At 35.3% G+C, this 23,681-nt stretch overlaps 1 protein-coding gene across 1 annotated transcript; it reads right to left on the minus strand.

The window, feature by feature from the left end:
- Positions 1–3,786: 3,786 nt before the first annotated feature.
- On the minus strand, positions 3,787–7,281 carry LOC136821922 (uncharacterized). Its single transcript, XM_067078141.1, has 5 exons — positions 5,251–7,281; positions 5,012–5,122; positions 4,492–4,839; positions 4,266–4,370; positions 3,787–3,992 (listed from the first exon to the last, which is right to left on the minus strand). The coding sequence occupies exons 1-5, from the start codon at positions 5,444–5,446 to the stop codon at positions 3,787–3,789; spliced, it is 966 nt and encodes a 321-aa protein (XP_066934242.1). The 5' UTR covers positions 5,447–7,281.
- Between the last annotated feature and the right edge of the window lie 16,400 nt (positions 7,282–23,681).

Here is a 23,681-nt window from a genome sequence, read left to right on the forward strand (position 1 = left end):
CATATCAAATCAGGTGAAAAAAGCTAATTCAATGGCTGGTCTTATCAGGCGGACCTTCACGTACCTCACTCCAGAACTGTTTCGAAAACTGTACGTAACATTTGTCAGACCACACTTAGAATACGCCCAGGTTATCTGGTCACCAAAACTGAAAAAACACGCGAGATTGATAGAAGGTGTTCAGCGACGCGCATCTAAAACAGTTGAGACATGTGGACAGCTAAGCTATGAAAATCGAATGCAAAGAATCGGAATAACTAGTCTAAAATACAGACGCGAGGTAAGTGACATGGTTGAGATCTTTAAACATCTAAACTACTATGACAAATCTTGCATCCCTAAGAAATTTAACCAGCGAGGGAGAGAACGCACGACTCTGAATTAGTAGTAATCTTTGGGAACGATGGTGTTCGCGGTCCACAGAGTAACTCCCTATACTATCGGGGTATTAAGCAGTGGAATAGTTTGCCTTCTAAAGTAGTCAACTCATCCTCAGTGGAAGAATTTAAAGAGACCCTTAGTGTGGCCTGGAAAGCTAAAAAGTTTGAATATGATTGAAAGTGTCACTATTGTTGCATACCTGTCTATATTAACAATGTAAATAATTAACCCAAAATGTATGAGCGATTCATAGAGGCCCATGTGTCAGCACAGTGGCCTGCGAATTTGTAAAACAATATTATAACATGTGCGGTGTCAACAGTCAAACTATCAGAAGGACAGGTGACTTGAGCAACTCTAAAAAGTAGATAATGTTGCTGTTGAACAAAAGCTTCAGTAGTTGATACACAGCGATCCTGGTTGAAATTAATATTTTATTATGCTATTTAGCTTATTATCAATAATATTTTACGGCTTTAAAGTACCATCCAAAAAGATTGAAATTATAAAATGTAATTTAAATAACCTCTCTTGATTGTTTCCTTGTGGATCTTGGTCTAAATGGTCGTGAATGCTTTCGTACAATTCATCTTCCAACACTTTCCCGATAGCTATATACGAACATTTCTTTCTCTCCTCACAACTCAAATATGGTAGAAAATTGTTTTGTTCTGTCTTCTCTAAGTGTTCTTTCCAACTGTCACTGTTTCCAAAGATTTCTTTCAATTTCGCCTCAAGTTTATCGGCTTTTTCGTTGTCGTTAGTATTTTTACGTCTAAGCTTTGTTCTTTGTTTACTCGATGCTAATAATGAAAAACGAAAGTTAAAGACAATTTATTCAATTTATGCCATTGAATTTTGTTCAAACAAAAAGAGAGAGAGACATATTTATTTTACATCAAAGACGTCACTGGTAAAGTTTTGGCGAAAATATAGACTGAAAACGAGTAAAAGCTCTATTAGTAACTATTACCGCACAGTTGTTGTAAAACCCGTACCCAGTAGGGCGTTGCATACATACCGGCAAATTTACCAATCATGGCACTTCTCATTGCAACTTCGAATCTGATCTTTGCTATTTCTTCCATTAGTTTTTCTTTTTCATCTCCTTCTCCTTTTTTAGCGTATTCTAAAACATTATAAAGGTTTTTTACGTTGCTTTTAAAAAGAATAGGCAGAAATAGTGCACTTTTTTTATTTGTTTGAAAAATTACAAACCTTGAGTAGTTAAAATAAAATCCTGTTTCTTCTGTTCAAGTTCATCGAAGTTTGTGGGTTTAGATATTTTTCCTAATTCTTTTTGAACCTGAAATAGATAGAAAACAGTAATTAAACATTTCGAATTTCCTCAAATGTAGTAAAGCGCAAAACACAAGGATGGTTCAAGTTTGATAAAACGAATTGATTATAATTTGATGTTTGAGAAAGTACTAATCAAAAATATTATCTCAGAGAACACTGACTACTTCATACTTTTTTATATCTTTGGACAAGTGTCATTGCCAGATTTCGAATTTTGCGTCCGTTCCAATCCATAGCAAACTCAGTTATGGTATCGTCTCGATCTTTGAATAAAGAATCATAATTACATAAGAAAAAATTCGTTAAAAATGCTACCTAAATCATTAGAAAAATAAATGTCATCATTGTCTTACAAAATCGTTAAAATGTCTAATTCTATACATACTTTGTGGAAGCATGTATTTTGTAGTGTTTGTCAATCTGGACAAATAACTATTGACTTGCTCAGCTTCCTCTCCACTTGTTAAAGCAGCACCTGTCTGCCACCTACCACCATATTTAACCTGAGGAATAAAAAAGTAAGCAATTGTTATCATATCAACTTTTTGTGACTGCCCGTAAAAAATTATACCTAAAATTTCAATTTATATACCTATAGAATAGTAATTTTGATGGCGAGCACTAAATAAGGACTCACCAAAATTAAAAAATTCCATGACTCACCGATTAAAACAATTGGCGACTCGCTGAAATAAATTCTCGCCCAAATAAGAAAATATGAAAATTTATGGTAAATTAAATAAAATCAAACCTGACAAAGCATTTGATGCATTTTACCATGCAGAACCGATAGGGCAGGGTTCATATCTTCCTTAATGAATGGGTCGTGTGATTCTAGCCATGCCCAATATTTACAGATAACATCATACCACATAAACTTTACATTGTTGTCAACCATGATTCCCTTTTGCAAGTAGTAGGCATAGCCTAAAATCTCTCCCCTATACATATTAACACCGCGCGCTGTGCAACACCATGTCTGCATACACAATATTCGAAACCAGTTTCATCCAATGATGCTTTTTTCCTAGAAACATTTTGAGCTGCTTTCAAAATACTTCCACCACAATGGACAGGTTCTGAGTTCTAAAGAAATACAATACAGAGATATGAGCCAACAACCAATTGATAGTTAAGTTCCTCTGGTTTAAAAGTATCAGACTTTACAATCATTAAAACTTATTTAAAGTACCCGTTTTGGATTGTAGTTCAGTTCTTCCAAAAGGTCATCTACATGTTGATTTTTGGCAATGAAAATGTCACCATAGTAAGAATTTGATACAAGTCTAAATTATGAGAAAAAAATATTACAAGTAGTTCAATTATGAGCAAAATTGTTTTTGAGTTAAACATATATCATAAAAATATCATTTTCTAAATGCTGTATAAATCCTTTTTATTTAGTTCAGTAATTTGTTGCCGGTATATTTTTATGAAAACGAGTGACAGGGAAAACAGGAAAAAAGATACTAACTTCTCCGATGTTTTATAACGATAAAGCTTGCAGTTTCCGTCCACGTGACAGGAATGCTGTTGATCTCCGCAAGCAGGACAGTCAAACCAAGAAAATGACAGGCGTTTTTCAATTTCATACTGTGCAAAGTTATATTCCCTATACACCTGTACGAAAGTATTAGCATTGATTGTACCATTCTAAAAACAAAGTAAACAAAGAGTAGAACAGTAACTGGAGTCAATTTGATTCTTCCATTTCTGATCATAGTGTAATTTGTTTTGTTTGAGGTGGCGTATTTGAGTTTCAGAACAATTATAAAAGGTGAGCAATAGGTGAGACATAAAAGATTCTTCTTAAAGATAGGAACTTTACCATTTCTTCTTCCTATTTTTTTTCGAGTAGGAAGCGCAGAGCTCTCCAGACATCACCGGATCTGTATTCGCGACACACAGATACCATGGTGCATAGCTAACACTTGAACTACACGGAGAGCACGTTGCTCTCTAAGGCGTAGAACCTACTATTTTTATTTCACAAAAGCACAAGATTAATTGATAGGCCATTTAATGCCAGATGAATTAAACCCAAAACAATCTTTAAAAAAGAACAAACCCTGCCATTTGAAATGGATATATCAGAAAGACTTCTTAGAAAACTTTGTAGTGATGAACCAGGCATGCGTTTGGAAAATCTGTCCCAAAGCTTGAAACATTCTTCATTGACAATAGTCTGCGCGCATAGTTCAGAGTAGTTGGCCAAAAACCGTTTTGAATCAATGTTCTGATTTGGAAAGGGTTTGTATGTTCACCACAACAGCAACAAATACGGGTGTATTTGTTTAAATCAAAACGTCCTTAAAGAAAGAAATTTTGAGAGTATCTTCTAATTCTATTAATAATAATGATGTTGTTAGAAAAAAAGTAGCAAAACGAAGAAAAATAAAAAATAAAAAGGGGTATCTATCTTAAAACAAAAAGTGCATAACATGCACTTAGCTTTTATAAGTTTCACTCTCTAAACATGATTCTTTTTAATTTTAGCAACACTGATATTCACATGGGTTTTTTATAGTAAAAAACAATATCTGAGCTAAATATTGAAGTATCTAAATGATTGTAAAGATTACCTCTAGTTGTAATGACAGCTATTTGAGCGTTCATTGTTCTTATTTCACAGTTATCACAAAGATGACCGCATGAGACACAATCTTTAAATAACAGCATTGGTTTAGCTAAAAAATATCAACAATTCTCAGATTTTCAACATTTTCAGCAAAAGAAAGAAGAATAAAATGTTTATTTCTAGTTCTAATCTTCCAAATCCTATGCAGTAAGAGTAAAAAAAAGGTTTACGTATTGTGATTATTTCACCATCTTTAATATGCTCATCTGGTTTCAGTGGCTTGAAATAACCGTTGAACCATTGACGATCGTGGAAGATGATTGATTGATGAAAGTCGAAGTCACAATCAGGACAGAGCAGTAAAAAAGGAGAGCAGGTAACACATTTTATTGTAGCTTCAGCTTTAAAACATTTATAGCATAGCGATGATGGTCGTTCCTCTCTTTTGACCAGTTCTTCAAGCAAATATTCTCTAGCTGCAAACCAATTACTTTCCGAATTTTCTATTCTTTGTCCCCAAGTTCGCTTTTTAACAGGGCCAAGCAATTCTTTCGCCTCATCCAAAATGTCTATTAAAACTAATAAAAAATCGATTTTGATGAAAAATTTAACTTAAATTTTTATAAAAAGTTAACTTGAATATGAAATTACTTTCTGGTAAATCAATTTTGGTAGGTCGTATTTTGATTAACATATTCAAAAAGCAATGTCAAAGAAAAAGTTTTCATTTTAGAAAAATGATATATTTACCATCTTCATCATTGGTAACATCATTGGAATCACTGCAACCCTGATCCTGATCATTATCGTCAATAATAAATTCACTTCCAGATTCAAAAACATCCATATTTGCAGTATTTCCTGGAAATTGGAAAATTAGTAGATTTTAATCTTAAAAGAACAAAGTAACTTTGCGACAAAATGTTGTTTGCTTTAAAGGTTTTAAATAACGTTAACAGAAAAGTAAACCATAAAGGTTTGATACTTACCTTTCCTTGATGTCTTTTTGCGGGGATACCTTTTTTTCTTTGGGTCTCTATCACCATATAATGTTTTGCCTTTAGATTTTTTTCTTAGTGGCATCAGAGGATCAAATAGATTATCCAATAATTCTTTTTTCAACTCTTCCTTAGGCTCTTTTTTACCCTGAAGTTCTTTCCATATATCTTCTATTGATTCGGCCATTTTTATTTAATTTTATACGATAAACTTGAAGCTAAAAAAAGCTATGATTAAATAAATTGATCAAAATTTAAAAGGTCCAACTCAGTCAAATGCAATCTTAAGCTCATCCAATCCTATTCACCCAGCAAACCCCATCTACCTGACCAAATGCCATCTGCTGCACAGAAAATCCCATCCATCCGGGTAATTCCATCCTCCCAGCAAATCCATCCCAAGTGATTCCATTTACCCAAGCGATTCCTATTCACCCAGCTGATCCTATCCACCATGCAAAATTATCCCATCCGCATGGGTGATTCAATCCATCCAGGTGATCCCTATTTGTCCAGCGCAATGCCATCAACGCATGCAATGCCATCAAGTCCATTCACCCAGCCAAACCCTATCCCCATCTACCCAGACACCCCCCAATCCACCCAGGTGGTCCCAATCCACAAGGCCAAATTCCAATCCTCCTAGCCCAATCCCCATCCACTCAGGTGATCCCTATCCACCCAGCAGCCAATCCAAGCCACATGCCATGGATTGCGAAAAATAAATTGACTGACCTGACTGACCCCATCCACCGCCACCACATGTCTGTCAATCCATGTTGATCCCGCTTCGTTGATAAACCCACCAGCTCAACTCTCCCCACCCAGCCAGATATCCATCCACCCATTCGAATTGCTATTCAAACAGCCCATCCCATCCAGCCAAATTACCATCTAGCAAATTCCACCCATCCAATACGTCAGCAATTGCAAACCTATATATATATTTCTATTTCTATTTGGTTGAGTTGCAGACAGGAGGCTTTAAGGCCTATTTTTGCAACTATTAAAGGTTTCAATGAGCGCCCAGTGTCATCACCTTGGACTGACCCAATTCCCCTCACATGGCATGGGTTGATCCAGGCGCGAAGGTTCGTTCACTCATGCCACAAGTGAGCCCTGCGAGTGGGAATCGAACCTCAGTCACCTGTGCAGTAGACTAGAGCCTTCTTCTGACTAAACTTTGCTTCCTGATGATTTTGATGGCGCTGAGTCTAGCTAAGTAGACTATGGGAATTCAGCCATCTTGAATTTTTTTACGTTCGTTTTCAAAAAATCTATGAAAACAACAAAACAATCAATCTTATTCTAAAACCCCATCAAAGTTTATAAAACTATAATAAAAACATGAAAATACCTCCAAGATTTGATAAAAATGGTTCATTGGTCATGTTTTTCTGTTTGTTTTTCTCTAAAAAGGGACTGGATCTAGTGGCACAGATTTGCTACCACCTCAAGCAAAGCTAAAAAATAAAGCCTGCCAAATTACCCCAGGCCACTTATCAGTGCCATCCAGTCTATCAAAAAGCTATAAGTGCCCCCCAGGCTACCTGTGCAGCAACCAAGAGGTAACCTGAGATCAGATTGTGATTGTTTTCTGCCCACCACGCTGAAGCTCTAAAGGGATGGGTGAAAACATACAATCTGACGAATATGGTATCTCAAAATCGTAAGGACCGCGTTCGTCTAAAAGGACTGGGGATGACAACAAAGTTGCGTGATTGTGTTTACGAATAGGGTGCCGTATCAGTTTTTGACTTTCTGGCGCACAACAAGATTCTTGTTGTAAAATTTTCCGCGGGAGGACTATTTTCCTCAGATTTATAATTTTCAAGTGCCTTCAGAGGTTTACCGTGCACGTAAGAAAATTATGAACAGCTGTTATCAGGTTACCAAGAGGTCAATGACTTCTATACCACAGCGCCTGTCCAGACGATCTCAATCGGACAGAATTGATGTTCGAACCAGTCGAACCAAATCGAACGCAATCGACCAGTTGAAATTCAATAGACCTTTTTTCAAAGAGGCCACCCTGTTGAATAATTATGTAGTCCAGCAGAAAAACAATGATAAAACCATGCATAATTATTACAATATGCATGATACAGTAATTATGCATGGCTCTATCATTGTTTTTATGGCTGGACTACATAATTATTCAACAGGACGTCCTCTTTGAAAAAAGGTCTATTGCCGAACGCAATCGAATCTCAATCAAATATTACTGCAATTTTCAGATTCGATTGATATTCGATTGTGTTCGATTGATATTCGATATTGCGCTCGATTGATGTTCGATTGCGTTAGATTGTCGATTCATTGACCCCCGGATTGTTCATCGCATAATTTCTACGGGAAATCAAAAGTAATTTCATTCGGCTTGTGATGTTTGAGAGCTTGCTTAGATGTTGGGAAGCTGTAAGAATAACGCCAGACAATCTCAATTGAACGGAATCGACGATCGAACCAGTCGAACAACAATCGAACCAATCGAATATTACCCAGAATTTTGACGTTCGATTGAGATTCAACTGCGTTCGACAATCGAATTTCAATTGGTCGATTGCTTTCGATTTGGTTCGACTGGTTTGATTGTCGATTCCGTTCGATTGAGATCGTCTGGGGCCTGTTAATGTACACACAAAAAATCTATCTGCCACAAAAGCAAATCTCATCCAACAAGAGAGGTGTGGTGTGGATATCCCCCATTCACCCAGTGCTGTATGTGTGTGCGTACTACAATTATAGCTAGTTTTCGTAAGGTTAGTGCATGGAACGCTTATAAGACGGTAAGAAAGAAATAGACAGCAGGCAGAAATCCACCAGAACGAACAAACGAACAACCTAAAAGCCCACACTGCGGGATGAATGAGCTATACTGGATACCCATAGACCGTGGCCAGTTGACTGCTATTGTTTCAAAAATACATCAAAATTACAAAGTGTCGGTGAATAAACTTTTACATCAAAGTCTCAACTTTCCTAGATCAAAAGTTATGACCGGTTTTGTTTGTCAAATTTCAATATAATTTAGCATAAACTGTGCAGATAATGAGGGAAATTTCCACTAAAAGGGAACTTTCGATCTAGGAAAGTTGAGACTTTGATGTAATACATCTCTTCGCTCAGTTTGAAAAGCTCTATCAGGTGGTAGGTCCTTTTCAATTTTGTAAAGAAGTGAAACGTTTTGATGGCCTACTGTACCTGAATTTGTTGTTCTTCATTTCTTTTCACACAGCAAGCCCGCCATATTTATTTTCAATTTCGTTTTGACCAATCAAATACAATTTTACAGTAACATTACGTCATTCTATTATCACTCATATAGCTTTTAAATTCTACCAATTCAGTAGAAATATTATTCATACTGTAATGGTAGATATAGAACATAATTATATTCAAATTCTTTTGAACATTTTGCTAATTTTATTACCTAATAAATATTATTAATAAATTAAATGTCACAAAAAACTACAAGCTATCTGAAAGCCATTGATACTCCTCAATGGACAAACTATTTTTCATCATATCAAAGTTGACTAGTGGCGAGAGGACTTGTGCTGGATATGCATAAACCTTTTTGGGAAGTAGCTTGTATTTTACTTCAGATCTTGTTTCCTTTAGTTTTTGATAATACTGACATTCAATATATCGTGATCCTTTTTGAACAACGTGCCTGTTATCATCAATCATATCCACTTGGGCAATTCTGAAATCCAGCACTTTACACAAGTAAAAGAGCTCCAAAGAATTTGAGGAGAAATACAATGCCATTGTTGTGTCTTTCGAAACCACACTTATTACACTTTCAGACCTCAACTCGTACGACTCTGTAATGTCTTCAGGCTCAACAGTTTCATCATCATAATCAAACTCGAATTCACTATCTGTTTCATCATCGTCATTACCAGCGACAATTACCTGACCCTTTTCAAATGTGCAGGTCACAAAATTGCCTTCCAAGCAAGAGTCACACGAGCAAATATTTAGCCTTGTCTGAACTGAGCCATCAGGTGAAAAGCAGATCATGAGCTGTTTCCTGCAATCTTTGATTACTAAGGGATTTTCATCAATTTTGAATTTTTTTATTTCTTCTGGCTCAAGGACTGTATAGAATTTAGCTTTGTCATTGAGAGAGTGGTTTATCAAAAATGAATGGATATCATCAGCACAACTATATTGAAGATTATCCGAGAGTACGGCTCTAGTAAGAGGTGATTTAACCCCAAATGCGCTCATGACATCAACCAATCCCTTTCCATGCCCAGAAACTCCATAATATGAGATGATTTTAGTGTTGACCTCTTTTGAAAGATTGCTGCAGAACCTGAACATCCATTTGCATTTGTACTGAGTGCTACAATTATCGGATTTGAACCGAATCATTTTAGGTACACTGTTACGCTCCAAGATGTCAGTAATAACAGCCAAGATCCAAAAAGAGATCACTGAGCTTGGTGCAACCATGAAGGCGTCGATTATTGACGAGATCAAAGCGACACTCTTGAGCGTTGAAAACCAAATGACTGTGGTAAAGCAGTCTTATGCTAAAGCAGTTAAAGACCCTTTATTAGACGACTCTAACACCTCCATCAAGGAGGTTATTAGAGAAGCTCTACGAGAAGAAGATGCAGAAGAAACAAATAAACAAAAACGTGTCTCCAATGTCATTGTCCATGGAGTACCTGAACAAGATACATGGACAAGAGCTGGGTGGACGATCTCATCAAAGAAACACATTCAAATGTAACAGTCAAGCGTGTTACTCGATTGGGTAAGACCTCAACCGACAGGAAACGTCCAATCTTGATCTGTCTATCAAGCGAAGACGAGAAATTCAATCTTCTCGGAAATTTACCTGCTCTTAAAGGAAATGAAAAGTTTTCTGGAGTGAGCATCACTGAAGACCTTACGCCTGATTTGCGTAAGAAAGTGCACCAATTGTCTATCGAAGCTAAAGAATTGAATGCAGCAAAATCTCCAACATCAGGAATATATCGCGTCCGTGGTAATTCAAAAAACGGGTTCAGTATCAAGATGGTGCCACTCAAGAAAAAATCATCGATGAAGAAATCACCAACAGAGAAGAATAGTCTCCTTCTCCGAAAACCTAACAGAGACAAACATCGTCAAAGAATAGGGGCAAAAACCGCTCCAAAACATATAATAAAAAATATGAAGATTCTTTATACAAATCCAGATCAGTTAACATCGTTTAAGAAAAAGAATTACAGTCCATGGCCCGGGAAGAAAAGCCCCATATAATTGCAATCTGCGAAGCTAAGGCAAAAGCAGGCGCCTTGAAGGAGCTACATGAATATGAATTCGATGACTACAAAATCGCTAGCCAAGTTAACCTAGATACAGATCAAGGGCGTGGCATTGTCATATTTGTCCATATATCAATTAAACACTTGGTAATCGATATCAAGCCTCCAGTGACTTTCAATGAAGTTTGCATGATTGAAGTACAACTATCAGGAAAAGATTTGCTCGCTGTTGCATGCATTTATCGAAGCCCAACTAGATCTACGTCCTCCAACGAAAACAACAACAACCTAAACTTATTGATCAAGTTCATTGCATTAAACAAGAAATATTCGCACAAATGTTTGTTCGGTGATTTCAACTTTCCAACAATCAATTGGGAAAACTGGACCACCCCGCATCTGGAGGATAGCAAAGAAGAGAAATTCTTAAATGCTTTGAGAGACGCATATCTCCATCAACATGTTAATGAACCAACTCGATGTAGAGGAACTGATGACCCATCCCTCATCGACTTGATCTTAACAGGCGAAGAAAACCAAATTAGGAATCTCGACTACCTAAGACCACTAGGAAAAAGTGACCATAGTTCGTTGGCTTTCAATTTCGTTTGCTACGCATACTCCAAACCTACGCAAACAAGGTTCATCTATGCTTCGGCCAATTTCAAATTAATGAAAAATGACCCGACGTTGAGGGAATGGAAAGAAGGTTTTAAAAATGCATCCGTGAATAAATCAGTGGAAGATCTTTGGGAATCGTTCAAGAAAGTAGAGCCCCCAGGAACGATTCCCGACTTTCCTACACGAACGGAGATCCAAGTTGAGAACATCATCATAACAGAAGATATGGTGAGAAAACAGATAAAATTGCTGGACGTGAGTAAATCCTTCGGTCCGGATGATATACACCCGAAAATGTTAGTTGAACTGATTGACCATCTAGCTGAACCCCTGTCTATCATCATGAATAAGACCTTGTCTGAGGGAACAATACCAAAAGATTGGAAGATGGCACATGTGACTCCAATTTATAAAAACAAGGGTGCCCAAAACCTTGCGATAAATTACAGACCTGTTAGTTTGACTTCAGTAGTCTGTAAGTTAATGGAATCATTTATAAGAAAGCACATTACGAAGCATCCAACTGACGAAAAGCTTCTAACCAACAAGCAATACGGTTTCATTAGTCGCCGCTCCACCGTCACACAACTCCTAAATTATTTGGACAAGTGCTGTGAAAGTATAGCTAACGGAAGTGTTGTTGACACTATATATTTCAATTTTGCGAAAGCTTTTGATATTGTTCCCTATCGCCGTCTACTTAAAAAGCTGAAAGGATATGGAGTATCTGGAAACATCTTGAGATGGGTAGAGTCTTTTCTGACTGACAGAAAACAATTGGTTAAGGTTAACAAAACTCGATCTAAGACGGATGATGTTATCAGTGGTATTCCCCAAGGAAATGTTTTGGGACTACTTCTCTTCGTTATCTACATCAACGACCTCCCTGACAATGTGCTGTCTTCGATTCTCCTATTTGCTGACGACACGAAGATTTTCAGAGAAATCAACTCGATTGAGGACTCATTGGCTATTCAACAAGACATACACAAACTTGAAAAGTGGTCAAATGATTGACTATTAAGATTTCACCCAGATAAGTGCCACGTTCTCACTCTCGGTAAATATTGGAATATTGTCCACGCTCACCCTTATTCACTTAGAGGTGAACAACTTGAACATGTTTTCGTTGAAAAAGATCTCGGTGTTCTGATAGACTCTGACTTATCCTTTGAAGAACAAATATCAAAACAAGTGAAAAAAGCTAATTCCATTCTAGGAGTCATCAGAAGAGGTTTCGAAGACCTTAGCCTTAAAACTTTCTTCACTCTGTACACAACCTTTGTCCGGCCTCATCTCGAGTATGCCCAATCTGTATGGTCACCAAAACTACGTAAGGACATCAACTTAATTGGGTCAGTGACCAGCAACATTAGCATCAACAACATCAACGTTGCTTATTTCAAGGGTATTACTAATCAGACTTTCAACGTGAAAGTTCAATGAAGGACATGGTGATTCTAACTCCTCTGGAAAAGTCTTCGCAAAGGTTTTTATGAAGGTTGAATTGATCTATTCTTCTAAACATTTTTTCACAGTTTGGACAGATATTTTCACTGTCAGATGTATGTTTCTTCATGTGTTTAACAAGGCGACATTTGTATTCAAAAGTCTGTGCACATAAATCACATGCATATATTTGAGCCTTTTTTGGGTTACAGTTATTAACATGGCGACTCTTTGGTTGATGTTTAGTCCTTTTAAAACACGTGTTACAAACATAATGACCATCTGAAAAAGTGTACTTCTTAACTTTAGAAATAGGCCTCTCGTGATTGCATTTTCTTAGATGGCGCTTGAGCTGCATTCGCCATTTAAACTTTTCTGTACAGCCAGTATTTGTTTATTGAATCTCATCGAGGTTTTTGTTGCGGTCTTTTTTGTCTGAAAAAGCAAGCAAAGAAACCCTTTTATAAATTTCTTTTTTACAATGAAAGTTTACTTGAAATTAGCCAGTCTCAGATAATCAAGTGTTTAAAAATCATTCAACAAACGCAAAAAGTGAATTATGTAAAAAAGGCTTCCTTAACATCATAAATATTTGTATTATTTTCTTATAAAAAGCATCATAATTATATTGGATATTGATTCTTTCTTTTTATGAAGGTCTCATTGATAATAAGCCTTGCTAAATTATTCAAAAATATTGTTACCTGCAGCAGTTTTCATAGTGGCTGAGTAAAGAAATGTCAATGCAACAAGCACCTGCTATTCTGAAAAAGTTTGTTTTTGTTTGATGACCATATTTGCATGTTTTCATTGTCAAGGCATTGTTTGAACCAAACCAGCCATTATAAAAAATGATGCCTAAAGTTGGCAATCATACTGAAAAGATGAAAAAGTTTCTATTCTATCAGTACAACCCATCAAGGTATAGTAGTATGTGTACTGAATGCAAATTTTGGACATTTTGATAAAGCCGTATCATTTTAAATATTGCAGCGGGTCTTTTCTGAAAATTTCAGATCCCAATGTTGAGAAATTTTAATAGCAAAAAATCGATTTTAGTGAATTTTGAGATGTCCAATGCATTGCCTCAGATTTTTGAACATGTTCAAAGCAAAAAAATGATTTGATAATTTTCATTCACCATGTTAACAGTTTAATCTCTCGGCTTCTACAGTCCTGTTATGGAAATAACCCAACAACTCTGTTGCTGTTGATGTAATAATAAAATTTCCATCTTCCTTCTCCTCCTTCCGCGGATTCAGCTCATACTGCTGCTTTTTCGTTTCTTTTCAAGAAAGAGCCATTCACTTTTCAAAAAAAAAAAAAATCTTGTAAAAAGTACTTGAAACTCAAAATGTCTCATGAGGTGTAAACAACACAATTATCATTGTGAATATGTAATTTTATAGCAATGAAATCTGTTTGAAAACGAGGACAACAATAAATTTATGCATCTCGAGAAGAGTGTATTTGCAGCATATCTTTCTGCCTCCAGAGCTGAAAAACGTCCATCTATGAACGTATCTTTTAAAAGTTATGCTTACTTTTGATTTTCCCACCCTTTATTCTTACCAATTTGAGAAATCTCATCCTGGAGATATTCTTGAGATATTCTTAAGATTCAGTCGATTTTCACCCTGGTATTCTTATAGACGCTATTCTTATAAAAAAAGCGTGTAGTGTATAAACCAGTTTGAAGACCACTTGACTTGAGTTTTACACCTTTTAAGTTTATATTTCAAGTACAATAAGATGACCTTCTTTTCTTACATAAGTTCAGATAACTGTTAGTGTTAAATATGCTACCTGTTTGGTATACCTTAAGTGGATAAATTTTTGCGTGGTTTCCATGCAAAATTAATCCACTTAAGGTATTTATAACATGCTTCTTTTTTGGTCACACATTTTTTCAATTGATATCATATAATTGTTTAAACCTAATAAGATACAAATATTATAAACAAAATCTATGCATAAAGCTCTTTAAATTCACTTCGTTTGGTTTTCAACCATTCCAAAGTTTTTGGGATATTTAAAATGGATAGAATGTCTTCAGAGAATTTTGGAAACGATTCGCATTCTCTCCCTGGAATCTTCTCGAAAACCTTTGCCTTGAAAAGCTCAGCTGCAAGATTTTGAACATCTGGCAGAATCTTTGCAACTTTCGAACTGTGGATTTCTTCTTTGATACCACTGCCTTTTTCCAAGTTTTTTATAATTAAATTCAAATTTCTAGTTGCTCTTGAAATTCTTTTTGCATTACTTTCATTAAGGTTGCTTCTTAGTGATCTTAATAACTCTTTCAAATGTTCCGAGTGTAAATCCCTTGAAACGTTGCGCCCCTTTTTTCCGTGCGTATTAATAAATCTCGACCAAATCAATCTAAATGCAGCCTCGGGTTGGTACTTGATTCGGTAAAATAATTTCAAGACCGTATAGGCATACTTCGTGTGGCCGAAACATCTAAAATAAAGCAGGGCGAATTTGTAGCATTCCATCAGGCGTTCCCCATCACCTTCTCTGATGCAATCATTGATATTCCTCAACATAAGATTGAAGGTAAATAGTGCCTTTTGATAGTTGGAAATATAATCTTCATTTTTCTCAGCAAGATCGTCATCCTTTGTTCTCGTCTCATCGGCAAAAACAGGGGGAGTACTTGGCTTTGCTGGTTGTTAGTTGTGAACCTTTTTCAAGTGGTTTTCTAGACATTTGACATATTTGTATTCCTTTGAGCAAACTTCACATTTGACAAAGCCTGATGCATTTTTGACGGGGTCGTTTTCTTTGATTTCCTGGCTCAAGTTGATTTCATGAGGGACCGTGAATCTAAAGTGAAATAAAAAGTTTTACAACAAAGTATGTAAAAAGAGCATAATAACGGCAAAACTTTTTGAAGCTTATAAATGTTATTTTAGTAATTTGCCTGTTTTTGGGTTTCGAAGCCTATGTTCTTATAAATAAAGCCAAATTGCTCAATATTTGGCCATTTTCAGGGCTGTGTATGATTCAATATGATAAATTACTAAGGCCTTTCTGAAATAGACTACAGTAGCATAAATTTCCTATTTTTTCATTGACCAACCTTACCAACCTTTTTATGATTTCCTCTGTATGTTTGTATAACCAATCTTGTTTTTCTTTCTCATCAATGCTATTGCTGATCTTCTTCTGGTATTGATTGGGTTATCTAAAATAAAAAATTAACGTTATTTTAATTTTCAAGATGAAGATTTTACTTTAAAGATTTTATTTTAAGATATCAGAGATATATATCAGAGCTTTTATTTTCGGAATCGAAAAACTTATTCTCAATTCAAAAGTATTCGTAAAAGTACTCGCTATGCCTAAATCAATAGGATAAAAAATTTAAATTTCTTCCATATTAGTACACTTTCCTTCTAAAATCAAGCATAACTTACTTCGTACAGGGTTTTCTTGAGGTGCCAATCTTCAAACTGTGGAAAAAGACCCGCCAACTGGTCCTCTGTTGATCCGTCCATAAAACCTCTTTGGCGATTGATACCTCGCTCCTCTGTTAACTGATCTCCGCCCACTGCTATATTCTCTAGGATTACGATTTCACCATTGAGTATAACCTTTGGAACATACTTATTCTGAATTTTAGTTAGAATTTCAGCCATTTCAGAGGAAAGATTTTCAGATCTGAAGATCAAACCAAGAGGGACCTAAAGTTAAAGCACATCAAAATAAACACGTGTATTACCTTACAGTGGGAGAGTCTGACACTTCTATTTTTTTATTGTTCTTGAAGTAATCTATCTTGCCACATTCTGAAAGCTCGTTTTTCAAAGAGTCAACGTGTCCAGAGAGTGTATCATAGTTTAGGTAGTGATCCCTATGATATAATTGTAAAAGTGGGAGCTTCGAAAAAACTGGTATGGGAAAATGTACACCAAACTTACAGTACATATCATAATTACTTACAACTTCCGATTTTTTCTCCATTTCATCTTTAAAGTCGTGTGGGATGTGATCACAAACATTTTTCTTGAAAGTTTTAAAGGCTGGGAGGTAATTTACCAAAACTCTTGTAACGAAGACTTTGAAGTTCTCCTTCATCAAATCTTGTGATTTAGGTCCAGCAATTATTTCAAAGTTCTCATAGAACTTTTTGTCTCTTTTATCTATAAAGAGAATCAAATTTTCAGAATTATATGCAATCACCAGAGATTTTTATTATGCTCTATGTAAAAACTTTTTTAAAGTTACTTTTTTTCTTATTCAATCCAAGCCACTAAAACATAATTCCAAAACATAAAACAACACAATTTAGGTTTTTTATTCGACTGAATTTTTTTATCTATAATTATAAGGTTAAGTTATATGTTGGACGGTGAAAAAGAATGCGGCTATTATATTTTGATTTTTCCCGACATGTTTCAGACTCGGTCCGTTCTCAAGGGAATGATCTAAGGTTAGGTTAACTTATATAATTTATAAGTTATAACTTTTTTTCTTATAATTATAAGTTGATTATTTTTTAAATATACCTTTGAGGGAATGAACTCTACTTTTCACAGCCATTACATGGAACCAGTGTAGGATTCTGTTCTTGTTTTCTTTGCTTTGGTGTCCCGAAATAACCTCAAAGTCAAGATTATCTCCAACAATCTAAAATATGAAATTGGATTGTTTTTTGGAAAAATAAATTATTCATCTGAATCTTCTTCCTAAAAAAGAAGCTGGTAGACAGTAAGGATCAATACTGACAACAGTGAAATTTCCAATCGAAAAAGACAAATAGAATATTGATTATAAAATCACATCATATTCATCAGTTAAAACTTTGGTGACTTCTTCACGTAGCTATTCGGGTGTTATATCCTTGTTTTTAGAGATGAAATTTTCGTCGGGGAAAAATTCGTCACTTGCTGGTAGTTGGTAAACGCTTTAAGGCCGGGGAAAATTTTCGTCACTTGTCCAAAATTTCGTCACTTTTCCCCGACGAAGTTTTCCCCGATAAGGTATCCTCTGCAATCTGCTCTTTTATCTTCTTCCATTCCAATACGGCGGCATCGTAGGCTTCCGCTAACGCCTTATTCTTTCTCAGAGCTGTTGTATACGAGTTAGTTAACGCAAATTTGTTGAACCATTTGAAAACCTTCTTACGAGCACCGGCAGCCATCAATAACTGATCATTCCTAAAAAGAAGGTAAATTTTGTGACAAAATCATAAGTAACTTATACTTTAAAGTTGATAAGTTATTATATACCATCGTTTTTCGAAAAGAGCTAATATCATCATCACCATTGCTAATGTAGTATAAATCATGTGAACTTGTGTAATAAGATTGCAAGGTCGAGATTTTGGATATTTTGATTTGAATAATATGCCGTATATCATTAGTCTTGGAAACACTAAATCGTCGTGTCAAATTACTGACTTGAGCACAGATGATAAAACAGGACAAAAATGATCATATTCCTCCCACAGTATCATTCATAGAAGCCAATGATTCAGGATCGACGTTTTTGATTGAGGAACATCTTTCGAGGGTTTCAATTTCCCGTTTACATTTTTCTGACATCATTTCTATAGTACCATTTTGGATTGAATATATGTTATTGACATCAGGGTCCTGAAATTTAAAATTATTTTAGTGTTCAGTTTTGTGTTATTGACGTGGTAGTAGAGGGGCCGTCCCTTAGAGTCTGTGACATCTTCTTTTCGATGCAACCACTTTTGGTTTTTCTTAAACAGTGAATTATTTAAAAGATTTTTCGCGAGGGGAGTTTTCGAATAAGGCCTAACAAATTATTTACGGGCAAAAAACTGACGTCACAGGCAAAATCCCTTGACCCCCGAAATTTTATGTATATTAAAAAAAGTAAGTTAATAAAATCCTATACCACTTATACCAATCAAAAGCTCTGAAAAAACGATATAGAGGACTTTTACAGTAGTGGATATAGTTGATTTCTCTAACCTAACTCGAGAAAATTAACGCCAAAGTTGCGTTTTAACGACTCAACAGGTCAATTTCCTCGTGTTAGGTTGAGAAATTGCCTCATATAAAATCTTAAGAGGTTTGTAATTGAAATCTTACACTTTGTTCCTGAGTAGCTTTTGAAAGTTTTGACTCGATAACCCGGTTGCCGCATGCTTTATTCTCCTCTGTTCCAAATTTATCCCTCCACTCTTTTAATTGTTGTAAAGAATTTATAACATTTGTCACTGACGTTTGACAAGTTTTACAAATTGAGTTGTCAGAATAGATAGACCTTTCTTGGAGGGTGATATCTAAGCTCTTTAGTTTACTTATCCAAGTCAGTGAGGATGGGTCGCGCTTATTATGAAAAAGATTTGCTATGCTTGTGTTTGAGTTTAGGTATGGCTGATTGCATATTCGGCAAAATAGTTTTGGTTTATCAGGTTCGCTCTCCTTAACTTTCTTATTTTTTGTCATTTTCGAAAACTATAGCAGCAATATTTTTTTGCGATATTCACTTTTCTTTGCCTGCAATGGTTTAAAGCAGGACATCTAGCCCTTTGGGCCTTAAATCTATAATACATGTAAATAAGTTGCGAAGCGATCCAGAGCTGCCTCGATTTGCAAGTTGCAATCAAAAAATTTAATGAAAAAATTTCTTTCTTTAATGCAATTATACATTATGGTGAGTTATTGTTTTAATGTTAGAGCTTTTAATTATTCAATATGAAATCGTAAATAGCAAAAGAGCTATTTCCAAAATAAAGAAAGACAAATTTAATTTATTTTTCCACAGAAAGGCCTTCCGAATTATATGGGTCAGTAGTCAGTATAATAAAATTAAATTTCTGAAAATCTAGGGTTAAAAGGTCAAGATGTAGAAAATTTGTGAGATTTTGAAGCACCAAACTTTTTCCTCTTTATTGATATACATATTTGTGTCAGTGTGATATTTCGAATTCATCTAAAATTTGGGATGAATTTACAAATACATTTTTTAACTTGTTCAGTTGCAAATTCAATATTCTTATTCTATTTTGGAAGAATAAGGTCGGTCAGGAATGTAGAACAATAAATTAATTTGGTCTCACCTAATTCAAAAAAGGAAAAAAATTACTATTCAGACGATGTCGTTCAAACGACAACTCCTTTCAACTGTGTATGAAATTTCTCCTCTGGTAATCGGAGAAATTTATATTTCAAAGTAAGATTGTCATGTTGTATTTCGATCTTCATGACTACCTTGTCGTCTGGTGCAGAGTCAGTAAAGTATAGTAAATAGTCTTAAATACCAACAGTAATATTGCAAGTTATCGTAATCGTCCCGGGACTGACTGTCTTCGTTCTCAAGATGTTCATTAAAAAAAGATATAGCGTCCGCACACAATGTCATTATTGAGATCAAATACCTCAGCGTCACCGTCTTTAGGAGCCACTTATTCGAGATTATTCATTGTGTTGCTCTATATAGTATCTAAGGAGGCCCCACCATGGTTGGGGCCGACGGGCCAGAAAAATTTTGAAAATAGGCTCTTCTAGATTGGCTAAAACGGCAACCTTTTATCAGGTTTACATCAAAATTTTAGTCGGAATTAGTATGAAAAGTGAATTTTTTTCTCACAAAAACCATTAATTTTCATTGGGGTTTGGCTTCTCCTAATCTTTTAATTTTTTTAAACCTCGAAATGTTCTTATAAAAAAGTAATAGATAAAATACAGTATTATTTTGCTACTTTGCTGCTTTCGTAATCATGACAAAGTTCTTATAGCTAGTATGAAGTAATTAAACAAAATCATTCTTTCTTTGTATAATAATAAAAAAATAAAACAGAAACCATATAAATATTTAATGAAAAGCAAACAGCAAAAGAGCAAAACAAAGCCATAAATTTTTGAGAGTTTTATCTATATCTGTACTGTGTATAACAAGAAAAGTGTGTGTATAGAGTGAGGAAGATCTTCTATCAAATTATTGTTGTTTTGATATTTGAAATTATAAAATCTTTTCCATGAATTACATTTTATTAATTATATATACCTACAAATATATTACAAATTCCCACCAAATAGAAATTCTTGTTGATACAAAAAAATATTGTATCTGTTTTGAAATTTATTTTGCAATCTTGAATTCCAAGAGTTTGTCATTTGACTGTAAATCCCATGTTGTAATTTGATCAGTCCAAAGGCTCAATCTCGCTGCCTCCTGAATTATATGCAAAGTTCTATGATTACGCAAATGAATATAATTAATACTCAACCAGAACAGAGTCAAGTTTCTAAGCAGTCAGTATGCTAGATGATGTGGAACATTCAGACTGTGATTGACTGCGATAATCTTGAGGATCACATTGTTTGTATATGTAATTTTTTATGAATTTCAGAATTCAGTTCTACAAAAACAAAGAATCCATTGGCATTAATTTTCAAGCCAGCACATAAATAATGTTTTCTGCAACCACATCCTTGTTTTTTGGCATGACCTTTGATGTGTTTGTACCCTTCATGTATATCCTGTTAATATCGAGCTATCAGTCCCTTAGTAGGTTGTATTGATTTTATAAGCTAAAACCAAAATAAAGCCAAGTGAGCAACTATCAAAAGAAATCTCCTGATGGTCACCAACGTCCTGGTTGTTGTTGTTGGGGTTTCGATTATTTACTGTTCTATTTCTCCATAGCATTTTTCTTGAAACTGATAGAATTCCAAATAAAAAATCCAGCATATCTTCTCTGTGACTTTATTTTGCTTGTTTATGCTTGTTCGCAAAAAGCAGGCCAAAGCAACCGGTCGAACCCGCAAGTTTCTTATGACATAAAAATCTAAAATCAGGACTGACTAAAACTGAAAATGTTGTGAAACAGAACAAGCCTATTTTTCGAGTCTTGCTTTTAGATCTTTAGTGGCTAATTTCTTCAAAAATCCCGGGAAACATGCAAATCGACCTCGATGAGCTCACTTTTGCAAAAGTTTGCATGTTGCATGGTACGCAAACTCTTAGCACCACAAAATTAAAAACAAAGACTGGAATTCACGGACCCGCTAACACGACGTCTCCTACGGTTTCATTATTTTCGGCAAAAACTTTAAAGTCAGTAAAATAAATCTCAAGACCCTAAGAAATGATGATTAAATCCCGTAAAGTTTGACTCCGGATAATAACATAGACGGAGCATAGTACTTAAGGCTCTATCTACAGTAAAAAAAATTCAATAAGGCACCGAATACATCTTCCACCCCCGTTTTTTATTTGCGACAAATCACTCTATGGTTAGCTTACCATGTAGGCGCATGTTATGCAGGGGTGTCGCACCGCCTCTGAATACCTGTAGAAAGATCATTTGTGATCATGCACTTTGATCTTATTTGGTTTCTTCCTTGCCGAAAGTTTTATGTATAATCGATCATGTCTTTTGACGTTGATCAACACTTTCTTTCCATTCAGAAAGATATTTCAAGAAACTGTTTAAAAAATCGAACAAATCAGAGAGGTTATCCTTTCTGTAAGGCTGTAAGGCTCAATAAATAGCTTTATGTTTAAATTGCCCTTTTCAGTGTTGCGTACATTGAAGCCGTAAAAAAGTTTTAAAATTCGATCGAATTTGAGACAGAATTCTGCTGTTGATTTTGCTGCCTTTTGCCTTAAGTTTCTCAGGGTTCTTCCAGCTCCAGCTCAGTCTTGTCTTTACAAACTTAAAATTGATATGATAAAAGCTTACAGTGCCACAAGTCTTCTTCTTTAAATTGTTTTCTGACAAACGTAAACGTTGTTCTTATCAATTTGTTTTTTTTTGAATTTGTCATCCACAACTCTTTTCGCCGCTGATACAAACTCTTTCTCTATCGAGGGTGCTTTTTTGGATCTAGGCAACGAAATTGGCCAATGTCCTTATGCTTTCTTATCGTGTTCCACCCACGATAGAGATCTTTGATCCCATCAAGGTTGCCTCAAATGGACATAAAGTCCCGATACAAAATGAAAAAGGATAGAAAGATAATCATCTAAATTACAGTCACAAATTGATGTAGCAGGTGTCTCTTGATTTTCACTTTGTTTCTTTGGGATAAAATTTGCTGCCTCTTCATCTGCATATGAGAAATGATCTGTTTCATCATCATTAGTTATAAGCCACTTACTGAAACCTCTCCATCTTTCTCAAATTGCATAGGATCTTCTCTCTCCCCTAACATCAACACAGCTTTTCCATAATCCTTAACCTTCTCCCAGCATTTGACTGTTTCTCCACCAACTGGATTTAAAGAAAAGTATGGTGACTTGAGAGCCAAAGAACCAACCCGAAACACAGCCGGAAACAGTACCTAGCTCCGGATGTCGGACTGAGATCACAACATTGTCTTGTTTTGACTCTGGTTCAGGAAGGACTCTCTTTGAGCGGTTTTGCCGCAATTTAAGAAGGGTTTCTTGTTCATTTCTTTGTCTGGCTTTCTCTCTATCTGCAGCAAGGCTCACGCTCTGCTGATGTTCCAATAAGTGAGCTCTAAAATCGCTTTTTTAAGTGGGACGCTTATTCGAGCAAGGCGTTTATTTTTTTATTTTAGAAATTCGTATATCAACAAATTCGGAATCTGCTTAAACTTAACTGTTTCAAATAAGGATGAATAAAAGAAAAATTGGAAAAATCCAATTGACAATTTCTTTTATTTTATTCTTAATCGCTTTCTTTCTTTTTAAGACACAAGTATCTACTCCCTGGAGGGGGCGCTTATTCGAGCAGGGCACTTATAATATTATTTTAGCTAAAAAGGGGCGCTTATTCGAGGATTTATGGTACACAAAGTATGCCTTAACTTTTTGACAGTAAATAAACTGTAAATATCAAGAGATTTTCCTAGATAACTTGAGTCTAAGAAAATTGAAACAAGACAAGCTAGATGCTTAATGGACCTAACTACCTGACGGTAAAAATTAGATAGCAATAAGGAGAAAAATTAAAACAATCAATCAGAAAAAAACTGTGTAAAAAATTAAGATTCAGAAATTCTCACCATGTTTTGGGCTAAGACACATCTTTGCAAAAAAGTCAGATAAAGATTAATGATAAAATCCGAGAAAACGTCAAAAACAGTTTTTCTTGAATATTTCCGGATTTTTTGGCCGACAATTTTT

Source organism: Clytia hemisphaerica, unplaced genomic scaffold, assembly GCF_902728285.1.
Source record: "Clytia hemisphaerica strain Z4C2 unplaced genomic scaffold, Clytia hemisphaerica genome assembly, whole genome shotgun sequence".
Taxonomy (NCBI): Eukaryota; Metazoa; Cnidaria; class Hydrozoa; order Leptothecata; family Clytiidae; genus Clytia; species Clytia hemisphaerica.

What these genes read in the sequence shown, in the direction of transcription:
- LOC136821922 (XM_067078141.1), bottom strand. Translation starts at nt 5,446, where the DNA reads ATGGCCGAATCAATAGAAGATATATGGAAAGAACTTCAGGGTAAAAAA. An exon ending in CAAAAAGACATCAAGGAAAG is followed by an intron (nt 5,123 to 5,250) that starts GTAAGTATCAAA and finishes TCCAATTTCCAG; the next exon opens with GAAATACTGCAAATATGGAT. An exon ending in TGGTGAAATAATCACAATAC is followed by an intron (nt 4,371 to 4,491) that starts GTAAACCTTTTT and finishes GATATTTTTTAG; the next exon opens with CTAAACCAATGCTGTTATTT.